Source organism: Leptodactylus fuscus, chromosome 10 (genome assembly GCF_031893055.1).
Source record: "Leptodactylus fuscus isolate aLepFus1 chromosome 10, aLepFus1.hap2, whole genome shotgun sequence".
NCBI classification, from domain to species: Eukaryota; Metazoa; Chordata; class Amphibia; order Anura; family Leptodactylidae; genus Leptodactylus; species Leptodactylus fuscus.
Window position 1 is genome coordinate 11,852,005 of NC_134274.1, and position 14,099 is coordinate 11,866,103.

General features: G+C 43.6%; 1 protein-coding gene across 2 annotated transcripts in view; it reads right to left on the reverse strand.

Moving 5' to 3' along the window:
• Nucleotides 1-2: 2 nt before the first annotated feature.
• Nucleotides 3-14,099, reverse strand: part of DHX32 (DEAH-box helicase 32 (putative)) — a 30,043-nt gene continuing 15,946 nt past the window's right edge. For both annotated transcript variants that reach the window (XM_075288280.1, XM_075288278.1), the window contains 9 exons: nt 13,347-13,719; nt 11,639-11,884; nt 8,953-9,052; nt 7,981-8,139; nt 2,716-2,907; nt 2,045-2,194; nt 1,368-1,555; nt 1,069-1,250; nt 3-265 (listed from right to left, as the gene is read on the reverse strand). In XM_075288280.1, coding sequence (XP_075144381.1) covers nt 67-265; nt 1,069-1,250; nt 1,368-1,555; nt 2,045-2,194; nt 2,716-2,907; nt 7,981-8,139; nt 8,953-9,052; nt 11,639-11,884; nt 13,347-13,719 — 1,789 coding nt within the window. In that variant the 3' untranslated portion in view covers nt 3-66. The remainder of the gene's footprint in view (nt 266-1,068; nt 1,251-1,367; nt 1,556-2,044; nt 2,195-2,715; nt 2,908-7,980; nt 8,140-8,952; nt 9,053-11,638; nt 11,885-13,346; nt 13,720-14,099) is intronic.

Consider the following 14,099-nt stretch of genomic DNA (forward strand, 5'->3'; position numbering starts at 1 on the left):
CAGTTCATTAAAGCGTCTTTCCAGTTCGTATTGCACTTGTGTGTCGCCATCTTTACCCGGCGGGGGTCATTGTATGTTACATCTTTGCTCTGACGCATTAGCGGATAGATCTTGATCCTCTTCTTCATCACGCTCTTCTTCGTCGTCGTCAGAGTCTTGAGGGTCTGGCAGAGTAGATACGGAGTCTAATGCTTTCTGCAGTAGCTCTTTACTCTCACTAGGGGGCAGGTTGCTGAAGTAATATTGGGGTGCCAATTCCATGAACCTAGGCAAAAAGAAAATAAGATATAGTATCACTCTTGCAGAGATGATGAAGGGTCCTGGCCTGCGACTCGGGGCTTTCATCTCCACTGTGTGCGCTTTTACGGTAGATTTTACAGATTAGTATTCAGACTGAGACCCCCCCCCAGACTTAGAAAGATGAAAATCGTCTGCACAGAGAACTTATAAAGTGGGGGAGGCAGGAGAGTGGGAAAAAAACCCTGCGCGTGGTTTGCGATAGCCCCCGCGCCGGAGAGTGATGTCACTTGCTGCAGTGGCAGGCAGGATAATCTGTATTTTATTGAGATCACAAATAGCGAGGAGCGTTTCATTCCCATTTACCTCCGCCTGTAAATCCCAGTTTAAACAATAGAGGAAATGAAATGTTATTACTTTTTATATATAAATGCAGTGTACGCCGCTGTGTGGGTATATAGGAAGCGTGCGGCCTGCAATCTATGAACAGGAGCACACAGCTGAGACCAGGATACCTTTTATATTGGCCAAATCCTGGAAAATCCACTGAAAAAATTTATTAAAAATTGTTAGTAGTGAAAAAAAAAAAGTAATTTATTGCTGTATCCAGCAGGGGGCAGGCAAGAGTGCTTGAAGAATCGTTCTATTTGGATTAAAGGGGTTTTCGATATCGGTGACCTATACTTAATATGTGATCAGTGGGGGTACGACAGCTGCAGTCACGAGAGTCAGTCACATGGTGCAGCAACAGCTCAGTCCCATGCAAGTGACAAGATCCCGAGCACAGGCTTTATAATATGCACGGACGATTTATTTGGGTTGGGTACTTACAGGTCTGGGGAGATTTCGGAAGCAATCCTGATGCAGCTTCTATCTGCTACACTGAATTCATGGAATAGGACCCACTCTGGGATGTTGTGGTTGAGGCAGTACCCAGAATCTGGATGTAGCTGTCCCACCTGCTTGTGTGTCAGCATGATGTAGTTCCCTAAGCCGTCGACATCTCGAGCAATCTGGGGAGAAAAAGTGAATTTATGTAGTCGCTAAATCTGTACTACAGTGAACCCATTGGCTCTTGAACAGACAGTATTCAGGTGGTGAACGTGCCACGGCAGCCATAGTTTACTTACCTGCATGAAGTATCCAGACAGCAGAGATTTCTTGATGTTTAAGATATTTTCATCAGATCCAAAAGCAGGTTCGGATACCGGGAGTTCGATCCTCTTCATGATGTCCAGGAGTTCTGCTCGTATGACGCATGACATCTCCAGAGCCGTGTAGTTCAGCAGGTGATCCTGGCACCACCTCTCGATGTCATCTGCTCAAGCGAATAATAGACAGGGACGATCTTAAATTGGCTTTGTAACCTACTCAACATAGGAAGAGGGGAGGGTCTGGTATACCTTTATTAGTTGAGGGGGAAAGGTCCTTCATTTGAGAACTGCTTATGTGAATGGAGGCCTTACAACTGTCACTCCTCCGTTTAAGAACACATGGCCGAGCATGCATGTGTATGGGGGTCTCCAACTGTATCCCAAGAGACTATGTTGGGAACAATCCTCAGTTTCCCAAGCCAATAAGATTACTCTTCCGTTTGAGAACACAGGCTGAGCATGCAAGTGTTATGGTGGTCATTTGGCCAACAACTATTGAGGGTGTATGGGCATGGGAAGTGACAACCACCAACTTTTAGGGTGTTTCCCTTCCAATTGGGATGTGCCAGTTATGGGATCCGCACCTAGCCGTAGACTGAAAGCTCCCTTTGACCATGGTACTTACTTGCACAGCAATAATTTGGGGCACTTACACTGACTGGCGTTGCCGATCTTCATCTGCTCGTACTCTCTGTAGAGGTTTATTAGAGTGAAGTGATCTCCGGCCGGGTGCACAAACTTTCTTCTGCTGCTTTGCTTGGTCACATCCGCTTCATTGGCTGAATCCAGGAAACAGTTTGGAGCTTGAAAGTGAAAACAAAAATTGACAAAATTTCAGGCAAAATAGGAAATTTATGAGCTACAATCCTCAATCTAAGGTTATGATAGTAGTAGCACACATTTCTGCAACTGTTGTATTCGGCTGCAGGCTGCTTGCAGGAATCCATGTGCAACCCGCCAAACCAAGACCCATTTATATGAAGGTATTGACTTGTAAGTTGCACAAAATAAGGTATTGCAGGGATGTATCCTCTAAACATGCTGGGGGGGGGGGTGTATATTTTACACCTGCAGACAGGACAATACAACGGCACCTAAATAAACATTTCACTCCGAGACATTTCCCGCGCACGGTGGTTAAATTCCCGTACAGGCGTCATTTGTTCTGAGGACGCTCTGGCGATTTAGCACCTTTCATTTGCATGACAATAACCTAGTTGGAGGTTGTGTTGCTGCGGTGCGGGATCAGACACCCGGCTCTCCCGAGTCTCCAGCTAGAAGCCCCCGGTTTATCGAGGAGACCATTGTTTTACAGGCACAATACCTGTCACCATAGCAGCCAGCGTCAGCATTTCATCCACACAATCAAACTCGCAGGCGGCTAAAATAGATTTTGACAGCTGCGGATCCAGAGGAAATTCAGACATGATGATTCCAAATTCAGAAAGATTTCCATCGTTGTCGAGCGCTGCCAGGTAATCCAGATCTTCTAAGGCTTGCATAAGACTTTCAGGGTCTAGAGAGGAGAAAGTAGCAACAACTATATTAATGCATTGAACGCTTGTCAGCGTCTCCACCTGGCTGCGGCGTACTGCAACTTTTACCTAGCAGATCCAAAATATACTCCCCTGGAAATTACAGATCTGAAAAACTACTGAAGCTCTAATGTTTTAGGATCTTAGAAAGACGAATGCAAATTAGATCACGAGTGCACCAAGGGCAGCCCCAATTCTGCAGAAAAGTGTTAATAGTGATGGTTATAATATAGCAGTATTACATCCCCAGAACGGTTCCATCCACACCTATAGAGATGCTATACAATCCTCCTCTATAGTATCCGACTATGCAACACAAAGACTTTCTAGTCTAGATATTTATTATTTGGTGTGGGGGGTTTAACACCAGCCATGATAAGACCTTGTAAAGATAATGCAGTGAAGCAGAAAGAACATGCCTGTCGGCAGCCAGCCATGAAATGAGTAAGTGCGGCTCATATATACGACACAAGACGGACTTCAGAATAGCGACGACGACATACAATGGCACAAAGCAGGTTATAAAGCAATGACAAAGTAGTAGTATGAAAAATTCTGATGCATATTAAAGGGGACCATTCACCACCTCCACTATTTCTAATAGTTTGCATCCTTCAGTAAGAGTTGCTTCACTGATTCTGACACAGTTGGAATTGTTTCTCTAGCCCCCACCATTCCTGAGCAATGAGTGAAGTTAGTTTCAGCCCAATTATACAGTCTACTATCAGGTGGGCGGTCCTGGGCTGGAGCAGAGAGACAAGGACCGCCCACCTCGCGCAAGAGAGTATAATTGAGTTGAAGCTAACTGCACTGATTGCTCAGGAAGGGTGGGGGCTAGAGAAAAAATTCCAACTGTGCCAGAATCAGTGGAGGGAAACCTATTGGAGAATGCAAAGAGTTGGAGATGGTTAAGGGTCCCCTTTAAGGCAAACTCAACCCTTATGCAATACTCATAACACAAAGAAAGTGTCTCAAGCCTAACAGGGTAACATTAAGTAATACTAGAAGAGCGAACGCCTGCAATACCGACATCTCCAGTAAATCTCTTGATGGTGAGAACATTGTAGAGGTCTGTTATTTGCAGGAAAGGATCAGGCAATGATGTTTTTTACTGTCATTCAGTAGCAGAGAAATATCAAGACGTGCTCAAATGGCTCAATATCTTCCAGGATTCATTTTCTTAAGGTACAAAGGAAAAAAAAGTATACTCTCTTGGCAGACAGATGACAGCAAATTTCCTCCAAGACACCACCCTTCGCTTTCTGGGCCCCACCTTGAAACCAAGCCCAGTTATTACCTGCCGACAAGTCATAGTAGTGCAATAATCCTAATCTCATAGAAGTGTCCGCAGAATTTACTGCTATTCAGAAACAGAGGGAGGGCACTAGGGGCATTTTTTAGCCCTCTACATGCCGCCATATGATGCCCCTGGACAGTGCAATATTAGAGCTTTTCTGCCCTAGAAGGAATAAGGAGGTATTCTACGGGATCACAGATTTCTGAGTCTTTATTCACATGACCGTGACGGAAATCAGACAATGGACACGTGAATATCCCCGGATACTTTGTTGCACAGCCTAGAGTCTGAGCGCTGTATTATGGCTCCTTACATTGTGACTATGCTGTAATGCCGCCATATAGTGTCTTTGTCCAACACCAGATTACAGAGATATTCTTTGCTAAAAGTAATTATAAAAGACCCGGTAATGGCTCAAAGGCTGCCAAGAGCGCCGTATTAGAAAGCACAGTAAGGACCCACAGACTGTTAAGGGTACTGTATGACAGTATTTTTTGTACAGTGCTGCCATATAGTACACCAAATTGTGTCGGTATTCTCACCTAGAAGCAATGATGAAGTATAGTATGGAATTACAGACTCCGAAGGGTTCTATATTATTGCCCCATACAAATCAGCCATAAGCTGCCATATGGTGCCTTTATACATCACTACACTGCAGAGGTATTCTGCTAGAAGCAATCCAGAGGAACACTATGGGTCCATAGACTTCTAGAGGTGCTGCATTATTGTTTCACACAACTCAGATTGTACAAGGAGGTAATGCTGCCACATGGTGCTTTTGTACAGCACCTCAATACGGAAGTATACTATTGTGGAAACCATGACAGTGTACCATATGTGCCCATAGACTTCTTTGTGTGCTGTATTACGGTGTCCTATAATTGAGAGCTTGTACAGAGCTGTAACATGACGCCAGCAGGATCTAGAGCTCCTCTGTAACGGTACTTTTTCTGCGCCCTGTGTTTTTAGTCCCAAACCTTGCATATATGTATTCCCAGCAGCCGTTCCTTGACGCTCTGCCCATAAGGTGTTAATATAAGAGCACTAATAACGAAGGTCATGTGAATTCATCGGGAGACCTTGAGCTCTATCATGTCCAATCCATTTTCCTTTGGTTCACTGAGCCTGAACAGGGTAACACGTTTGGCGGCTTTGTTCATTTCAATTACACCTTGGAATTATCCCTGCTACAATTGTACTCATAGGACACGGAGCGATTTCTACCGACAAAACCGTAACCCCAATTAATCTCTAGGACGCAGCCCGGGATTTATTTGGAAAATGCATCAATAGAAACCATGAATGTGATTTAGCTTCACAACTACTGGGACAGACTCTACTTTATTACGTCCATATTAAAATTCTGCTACTCCGTACTCTTGTCCCTAGGGGGCGATAGCACTGTTTGTTCTAGGAAGGTTAGTTCCAGCACCCAATATGCTAATTAGGCTCTCTACTGTCAGGTGGGCAGTCCTAGACCTTCTGCTCCGGCCCCTCCTGACAGTAGCACTGATTTCTTAGGAATGGTGGGGGCTACAGAAAAAATTCTAAGCAGAGAAGCAGACAATTGGAGCCAATGAAAGGTCCCCTTTAAAATTCTGCATTGTACAGTTACTCTATTATTCCTCCCAGACAACTGGGCGTTACCTTTTTTCCTGGTCAAAGAGGCGTGTCCATAAACACAGTACTGATTGGACAGACTGTGCAGGGACATCCTCCACTCAACTAGTAACATCCAGTTGTCAATGTATTCTTACGTTTCCAGGAAGAGTAACAGAGGAACTGCAAAAATGTAGGGAAAAAAGAAGTTCCAGTTTTGATATTTTACTGGGAATACAAGTATTTACCAGATGTGTTAGGAGAGGTGCTAAAGAAAGTTTAGCATCTTCCAAGACTGAAATCTTTGGACAAAGACTGTGGCGAATGCCATGGCGAGGATAGAGAAGAAATGTTTTATGTCGATCCCTTTAAGAACTCGTCACAGTATAAAACCCCTCGGTGTGGAGTCTGGGGCTGCGGGCGCTGGAGGTGACGACGGAGGAGAACCTGCACTAATGGTTTTCCTCATTGCTTTGTGGGTGGAATTTCCAGCACGAGATCAATAATCCGCTAATGAATATTTTTGCCTACTGAATGGATGAGGTTTATTCACAGAGCGCTGGAGCAGCCGTGTCCGGGGAACGAATTAACCTCTGAAGGGTCAAACGTTAGATGTGTCTATCAGAGAACAGTATACTGTAAGGATTAGAATGCAGTACAACACACACATATATATATATATATATATATATATATATATATGCATAAGTATAGGTCTATGTAATAGATAAAGAAAAAAGTTAGAAAACATTTTTTTTTATTGGTGAGGATCTGACACCCGACACCTCCACAGATCAGCCATTCTCAGCAGCTGATAAAGAGAGAATGGAGCAGGAAGCAGACAGTGCCATTCTCTATGCAGTGGCCAGACCAGGAATTACAGATCAGTTCCCATCCACATGAATGGGAGCTAAACCACAGGAACTCCGTTCGACCACTAAACAGAGAACAGCGCTGTCTGCTTCCTGCTCCATTCTCTGTTTATCAGCTGCTGAGAATGGCTGATCAATAGGGGGTGCCAGAACACCAATGATCTTTTCATCCTTAAATATTGGACAGCAGAAAAATCAGACCCTTAGCTGGTTGGGTTATCATTTTACACATAAACTTAATATTTTGGCTTTTGTGATCTCCCATAATAACCTTCAGTTGAAGGTGAAAAAAAATGGTCACTGTCCCTTTAAATAGGTTTTTTTTTGCCAAGTCTGTGTGTCAATTAGGACTGACCTTATGCAAAAGAAAACAGATTTTGCCCATCACGATAATGAAAGCGTCTGTATAATGAATCTGAACAAACTAGCAGGATTCCCTCACATTCTGAAGACTCAGCATGGCAACTTTCAGAGAACACGGATATTTTTAGATAAAACTTAGCATATTGTGGGTTTCCAGGGATAGCAGCGAGCGATTTGTGTAATACGGCCCCTAAGGCATGCAAGTAAATATCAGAACGGAGACATCAAAGAGTATACAATGTATTCCCCAACCCAAAATATCTTCTGGCAACAAAGAAGAAGGAGTTAGAAAAGATGATTATTTTAGCTATGAAAGGGTTTATATTCTCCTTTCTGGCAGTGGAAGGCTGTGTATCATAAATTTTCTCACTCCAATGCACCAGAGGGCAGGGGGATAGATTTATAATGTACAGACTGTGTGCCAAGGAAATCGGAAAGGAGATTAAAAGAAGGTTATCCAGCCCTAGTGTGGTAAGGGGACCTGCGGACTGCTATTCGCTTCTGGGCCCGGTCACTGCTGAAACCTATGGCCCACAAAAGCAAAGTCCAAATCCATATACAGAGGACGAAGGGTGAAAATCTGGACCCCTTAGATTCTGCTAACCCGAGCGGCCCATGTAAAGTCTGGCGGTGAAGGCGCCTTTTAAACACGTGAGCGAAACCATTCCATATTCTGACTTAATATTCTATGCAAATCATATACTATAGCATTTGTTCAACCACACCTAACCTATATTGTGGGGTGGAGACAAAAAACCTAAAATATATGAGACGCTAAAAGAGGATACTGTGGTTAGAAAAGAGAAGCAAATATCTCCTCGAGGTGTGAACTGTGGCCAAATACAGGGGACGGATAAAAATACTTCACTTCTAGAACATGCGAGAAATGGAATATATAGAATAGAACATGTACGACTTACCAGGTCTGTTGATAAATTCACAGTGGCCCAGGCCGGCTATGTCCATCCTCTTCAGGAACAGGACCATCGAAGTCAAATTCGACTCTTCCACTTTTGGAGTTAGGAACGGTTTCATGTCATTCTGGACAAATTCCTTCGAGTACAGGCAGAAGACTTTTCCTAGAGGAGGAAGGATTGTTACCGTTAAAATGAAAGACTCCAACCACAGTCTCCGAGTCTATGGAGATCCTGAGTCGCTACGACTATGGCTTATGGTATATATTTCTATACTGTTGGGTTTTAGTGACCCAACACCCATTCTAAACAATGCTTCTCCAATTTAGAAGAAACTAAAAGGTTAGCGCCATTACTAATTTAGGTTGTGCTTTACACTAGCCTACTGACACAAGTCAAAATATCAGCTGCAGACACAAGATGGTGGTTGGACGTTACTCTAGCCAATATTTCAATAAGCACTTGCTTAAAGGAATTGTCCAAGACCCAATAAAGTTGGATACGGATGACCTATCCACAGGAAAAGTCATCAGTACCATATTGGTTGGAGTCAGACACCCAGGCCCCATACTGATCAGCTGTTTTGGACACCAGATCTATATAGCAGTTATATAGCCGGAACCAGCTCTGATCCTTTTCAAGTGAATGGGAGTGGAGCTACAGAGCCTGGTGCCACCACTGCAATGTATGGAGCTCTATATACTGCATACAGCCTCCTGTATACAACGTATGATTCAGGTGACCGTAACCTATCTATCTGCGGAGCTGGGTGGGTAAGTTGGATTCTGGTGAAGGGGGGGATGGAAAGTGTGGACAAACCAAAGAATGTGTGCCCAACAAATCCAATTTCCCTATCCTATCCATGTCCAAATTTGGGCTATAGGGTAGGTACATGCATTTATTCAACCTTCATTTGCTGGAATTAAATCTGTATATCCAGTATCCATTGTCTATGGCAGTATCATGGTCAGACGGTACCTGTAGGACATGTCCCCAGGACCTGCTTCCTCATCTCTGCTCGTATCTGACTTATTGGCTGTGTGATCAGAGACTCGGCCCGGATTCTGGTATTGTACACCTAGAAGGGGAAATCTCAGGATTAATAATACATCACCACAATGGAAAGCAATAAGAAAAATCTGATAGGTGCCTTGCATGGTTTTTGTAGTTGCTGACAGCAAAGAGATTGATAGAAAAGTATGAGCTTTATATTTTTTTGTGGAAAGACATCAGTGAAGTTTGTAAAGTAGCCGAAAATCTTCAACTCAATATTGGAATGCCTTCAAGGAGGACCTGACACCAGGTCTAAAAAGCCCAATCAATTACCCCATCTGATCGGAGCGGTCACCCTGAGCATTGTGGTGTTTTGTTTATCCAAATCTGTTCAGTTATTCCACAGATATAAGCCCTTTTAGTGTTGATGGAAATTAAGTCTGGGCGGTATGGTTTCTATAGGGGCTGTATGTCATGCAGTGTTACCGCCCACTTGTGTAGTAGACTCTAATATACAACACAGACAGGGCTTATATCGGTGGAAAGGCTGAACAGATTTGGAAAAGCTAAACACCAAAATGCTCAGGGTGACAGTGCCAAACAGCTGAGAAAGTGATTGGGAATTTCAGACTGTTCACCGGTCCTCTAAGTAGTATTCATCCCCTTTATATGTGCAAAATATGTTTAACCATAAGCACATGGCAGGGCTATAGGTGAGTCTATACGTTGTACGGATCACGCCCGGCCAGCTAGAGAGTGAGGTAGCCGATAATGTAAATGAGCAAAGCTTCATCTTTTCCGTTAGGCGCATCAATATCGTTGGCGCCGGTGAAAACTAATCTCATCAAGGCCGAGCCACGGGAAGCACTCCGGCCTGTCAGCTATTAGTGTCCCGTGGCTCCGTGTGCTTCCTCGGTACAGGCGCTTTATGATCCACAAGACGCTATATGGAAACATCACAAGTGATTGTTGCCGTCATCCTGATAAACACACAGGCCAGGGGGAGCAGACAGACCCATCACCATACTACAACACAAGTTCTCCGTCAGCTTGTAGTCTCATTGCCTGCCGTATAAATCATTCTACTTAAATACGCCGCCAACCGTGGAGCCATCTTAATGGCATGTGTTGAGCCGATTGAACGTTAAGAACAGAAATGAGCCTTAGTATTCCTCGACAACGTTCTCCGCATAAGATGGATGGTTCAATTTGTATCTCCGGCTTGGAACGGAGATAAAAAGATAAAACAACCATCCTTAATGTAGTGTTTGTCATATATAAACTATAGCGCGCCTCGGGTTATACAATTACATCTTGATATGGAGCTGATCAAATTTCTGCTGGTTGATAGGGGAATCAGTCGATGCTGTGCTGACAGACAAACCCAAAGGGGTCTGTCCATTTAGAATCTTTTATAAAGGCCTTTTTATCGTAATCTACAGTGACCACTAAGGGCATAGAGAAGGTCGTGGTCTACTGAGACTTGAAAGGACTCCATGACACAACCTTCCCTACGACCACCAATTGGCCTTGGCATGGGACTTCCACCAGCAAATGCACAGTGTGCGCCAATTTGGACGGTCGCAACCGATACCAGAGCGTCATGGACAGACAACACGGTTTTTTTTTACATTATACCTTCCTTGGCCTCCTCTGATTTGTGCAATTCTTGGACAACCCCTAGAAAGTCTCAAATACTCATATATAAAGTAAGAACCACTCTTCTACTCAAAGTGTAAGTAACTTTTATTTATGTTTTTCCTAAATCCATAGTGTAAGTAAAGGGAGCAATTTACTTTATTAAAGAAAAGTGCCCGTATCCTCACTTATTTGCCCCCTATACCACTGACCCAATCTATACAATAGAAAGCTATGGAGAGGGAAGTGGGAGGAAGAGAGACAGTTTCCTTTCACAACACAGTTGGGTTACCAGGAATTATTATCCAGCCTTCTCTGTATAGAAATGACTCATTTAATGCTGTAGATGGCCTCATTTCTCTGCGCCTCTCCATAGACTTCATTGTATATCGACGCTGCTTGTGTACAGAGTATGGACTGAAATCACTCACATAAGAAGTAAAGACAGGAGCAATGCTTGGAAACACAGGCACTTTTCTTTGGTGAAATATATTACAAAGCTTGTTCCCTTCACCAGCACTATGAATGTATGTAAAGCCAAATAAAATATTACTTACACTATAAGGCTCAAGAGGTCCAAGCTGGAGATATACTTGTACAGTACCACCTATAGACTGATTGTAGACGATAGAGATTTCCAGATTCTAAGGTGTTCAGGGTAAGCCATGCAGCAAATTTCTAAAATTCTTCTTGTGACCACTAGGGCGGCGCTCACTACACGCAGATCTTTTTTACTTCAGTGGGAGCTGTATAAATACCTGGGCCATATGCACAGATATGTCCATCCAAGATGAATTACACTATACAGACCGTAAAAGAGACGTCCATCTGCGCTCCAGCTAATAGCTATTTTATGGCCAACAACCCAAGCAGAGTCTGGAAGGCGAATAGAGCGCTGCAGAGATTTGGCAGCCACAGGAGGAGATGCATATGAATAGCACACACATTAAGACTTTATTTAGCAGGGCTTGGATCTAGCCTGAGAAATTTGCTTTGGGAGCCGCAGTAGGAAAGAATGAAGGATGGTATTTACCTTTCTCCGCTCCACTCCAACGTCAATGACAAAGTGAATGTTGCTCATCCAGACGAGGGACTCGCCAAGACTGGTTGTTAACACCACCTTCCTCCTGTGGTCTTTACATCCATAATCCAGACCCTCATATGGCAAGTATTGTGGAAGGCTTTGATGCGGATACAGTGGAATTGGAAGCAATTCACCCAGTTTTGGATCTTTGTGCACGGTCTCCTGGTGGATCATTTCATAGGCTTGTTTTATTTCCTTAAAATAATAAAAATATTCATTAGCAAAATGAAAAAAAAAAAGTGTAAATTTCTATCCGACCAAATGTCTGGCCAGCTGGTGAAGCGTTCAGCCGTCTCTTTCCGCACTTTTCGGAGGTATAATGGAGTCCTCCGCTTGGACAGAGATGTGTAATGCTTTATTTTGCCTGCAGGGGCACTGGCTGCTGAATTCGCCAGACTCTAACTCTTTGAAGGTGCCCATAGACATTAGACTGAAACGGACAATGACAGATACTCATAGGGTGAAATTTAACAATTTAGCTATTGATGACACACAGTCATCTGCAAAGCAATTGGCCATGTTTGAAATTTTGTCCCCAAAAAATCTTCTTTAGAAAGAATGTTGCCAGAAAATTCGGACTATAATGGCCAGATTAGGTTCACACTTGCGCCAGGCTCTCCATTGTTCAAATAACGGAGCTTGTCCACTACAACAGTGCTTACCTGTGAACCTCAAACTATAATATGGTCCGTCCGATATCTGTCGGACTGATAGAGAGAAAAGTCCTCCGTGCAGGACTTTTCTCTCTGACGATTTTCGGTAGAATCTGCGACAGAGACTCCAACACAGATGGCCGAAACTGTGGCAAGATTTGCAAAACAATCGTTCGCCTTCTGTCTAATGTGTATGGCCATGGTAAAGAGAATACCAAGCTCATTTTTATTGATAACCTGAATTGGGCATCAATTGTGGGGGTCCAAAACCCATGCAATTTGTTTAAGCCAGAGCTGTGGAGTCGATGGGCCAAATCACTATCGCCTCTATTTTCCGACTCTTTCATAAATGGCTGACAGCAATGGTGGTCACTCAGAAGCAATAAAGCTCCCCCAGTTTGGGAAAAAAGCCAAAATTGGATGGAATGGACCGTGACCACTTCATACCATTTGGTTTTGTAGTGGTTGTATGATGTAATCATGTATGAGCGCCATGGACCCTTCAAACAGCTGATCAGTGGGGGTCCGGGATGTTGGATCCTCACTGATCCCGGACATTACGCTCTAGCTCGTACAATGGAGACCCAACTGTGCCCTGATAAGGCACATAAAAAAAGGTTTGTATTCATGAGACACTCCTTACACCTATGAACTTTGGAGGTCCAATGGATATCCAATCTTATCTAACATTAAAACCTACATAGCTTAGCTTTGGAATCCATAGAAAACACAATTTGCAAGGTAGTAAAAGTTATACTCAGAAGAGAAAAGGTTAAAAATACAAATGGTATATGGCCAAAGCTCTCCCCACACTCCAATGACTACGTTAGACTTCCTTTTCCAAAGACAGTGGCAACAAAAATGTAGGAAACCTTGGAGAAATTTCCAAATTCCATCATCATCCTATAAGGTCAGTTTTTTTCCTTCTTGTAAACTTAACATAAAATTTGAAGCCAAGTGGTCCCTGCATAGAAATAGCCCAGAACCCACCCACACCCACTTACTTGCTCACAAGCCAAGAAGACAACAATGTCCCCTTTCTCTTGCGTGTGGTGGATTTCAAAAAGGAGTTTTAAAGCCGCATGGAAGTGGTCCCTTTGAACTGAAGAGGTGTATACGACTTCTGCTGAATATGTGCTTTCCACCTCAACGAGAGGAACGTTCCCGTAGTAAGAGACTATTTTACTGGACAGTTCGGGAGGGGTGATTATCACAACCTTCAGTTCAGGTCTAGTCAAGAGGATGTCTCTAAGGAAGGCGAGGAGGACGTCCGTAAACACAAAGCGCTCATACACATCATCGATGATGATGACTCCATAGTTGGACAATAGAGGGTTGGACATCATCTCACGAAGTAACATCTCGTCTGTACAGTACCTGTAATATAATAAATAGGCCTTATAAACATGTAAGGATATGGTATAGGGCTACATAATCCGTCTGTGCCGGAGTCTACAATAAGCGGTGGAAGATAAAGTCTGGCAGAAAGCGTTACATACATCTCCTCAATCCATGGATCTACTGCTCGCCTCTGGCTAGGCCTAACTGCTTGGGCAACTGGAACACTCTGATGATATCAATCCAGCAGTAAACCTAAGGAGGAGATTGACCCTAAATTTTGCACCTGGATTCCGCTTGCCTTGCTCTTGATCCACTTTTAGGCTTCATATGGCTGGATTTGATCAGTGAGATGTGGACTGAATATTGGGCACTTTTCCTGGAATGATTCAGATCCAGGACCAGAACTTGAAGCTCCA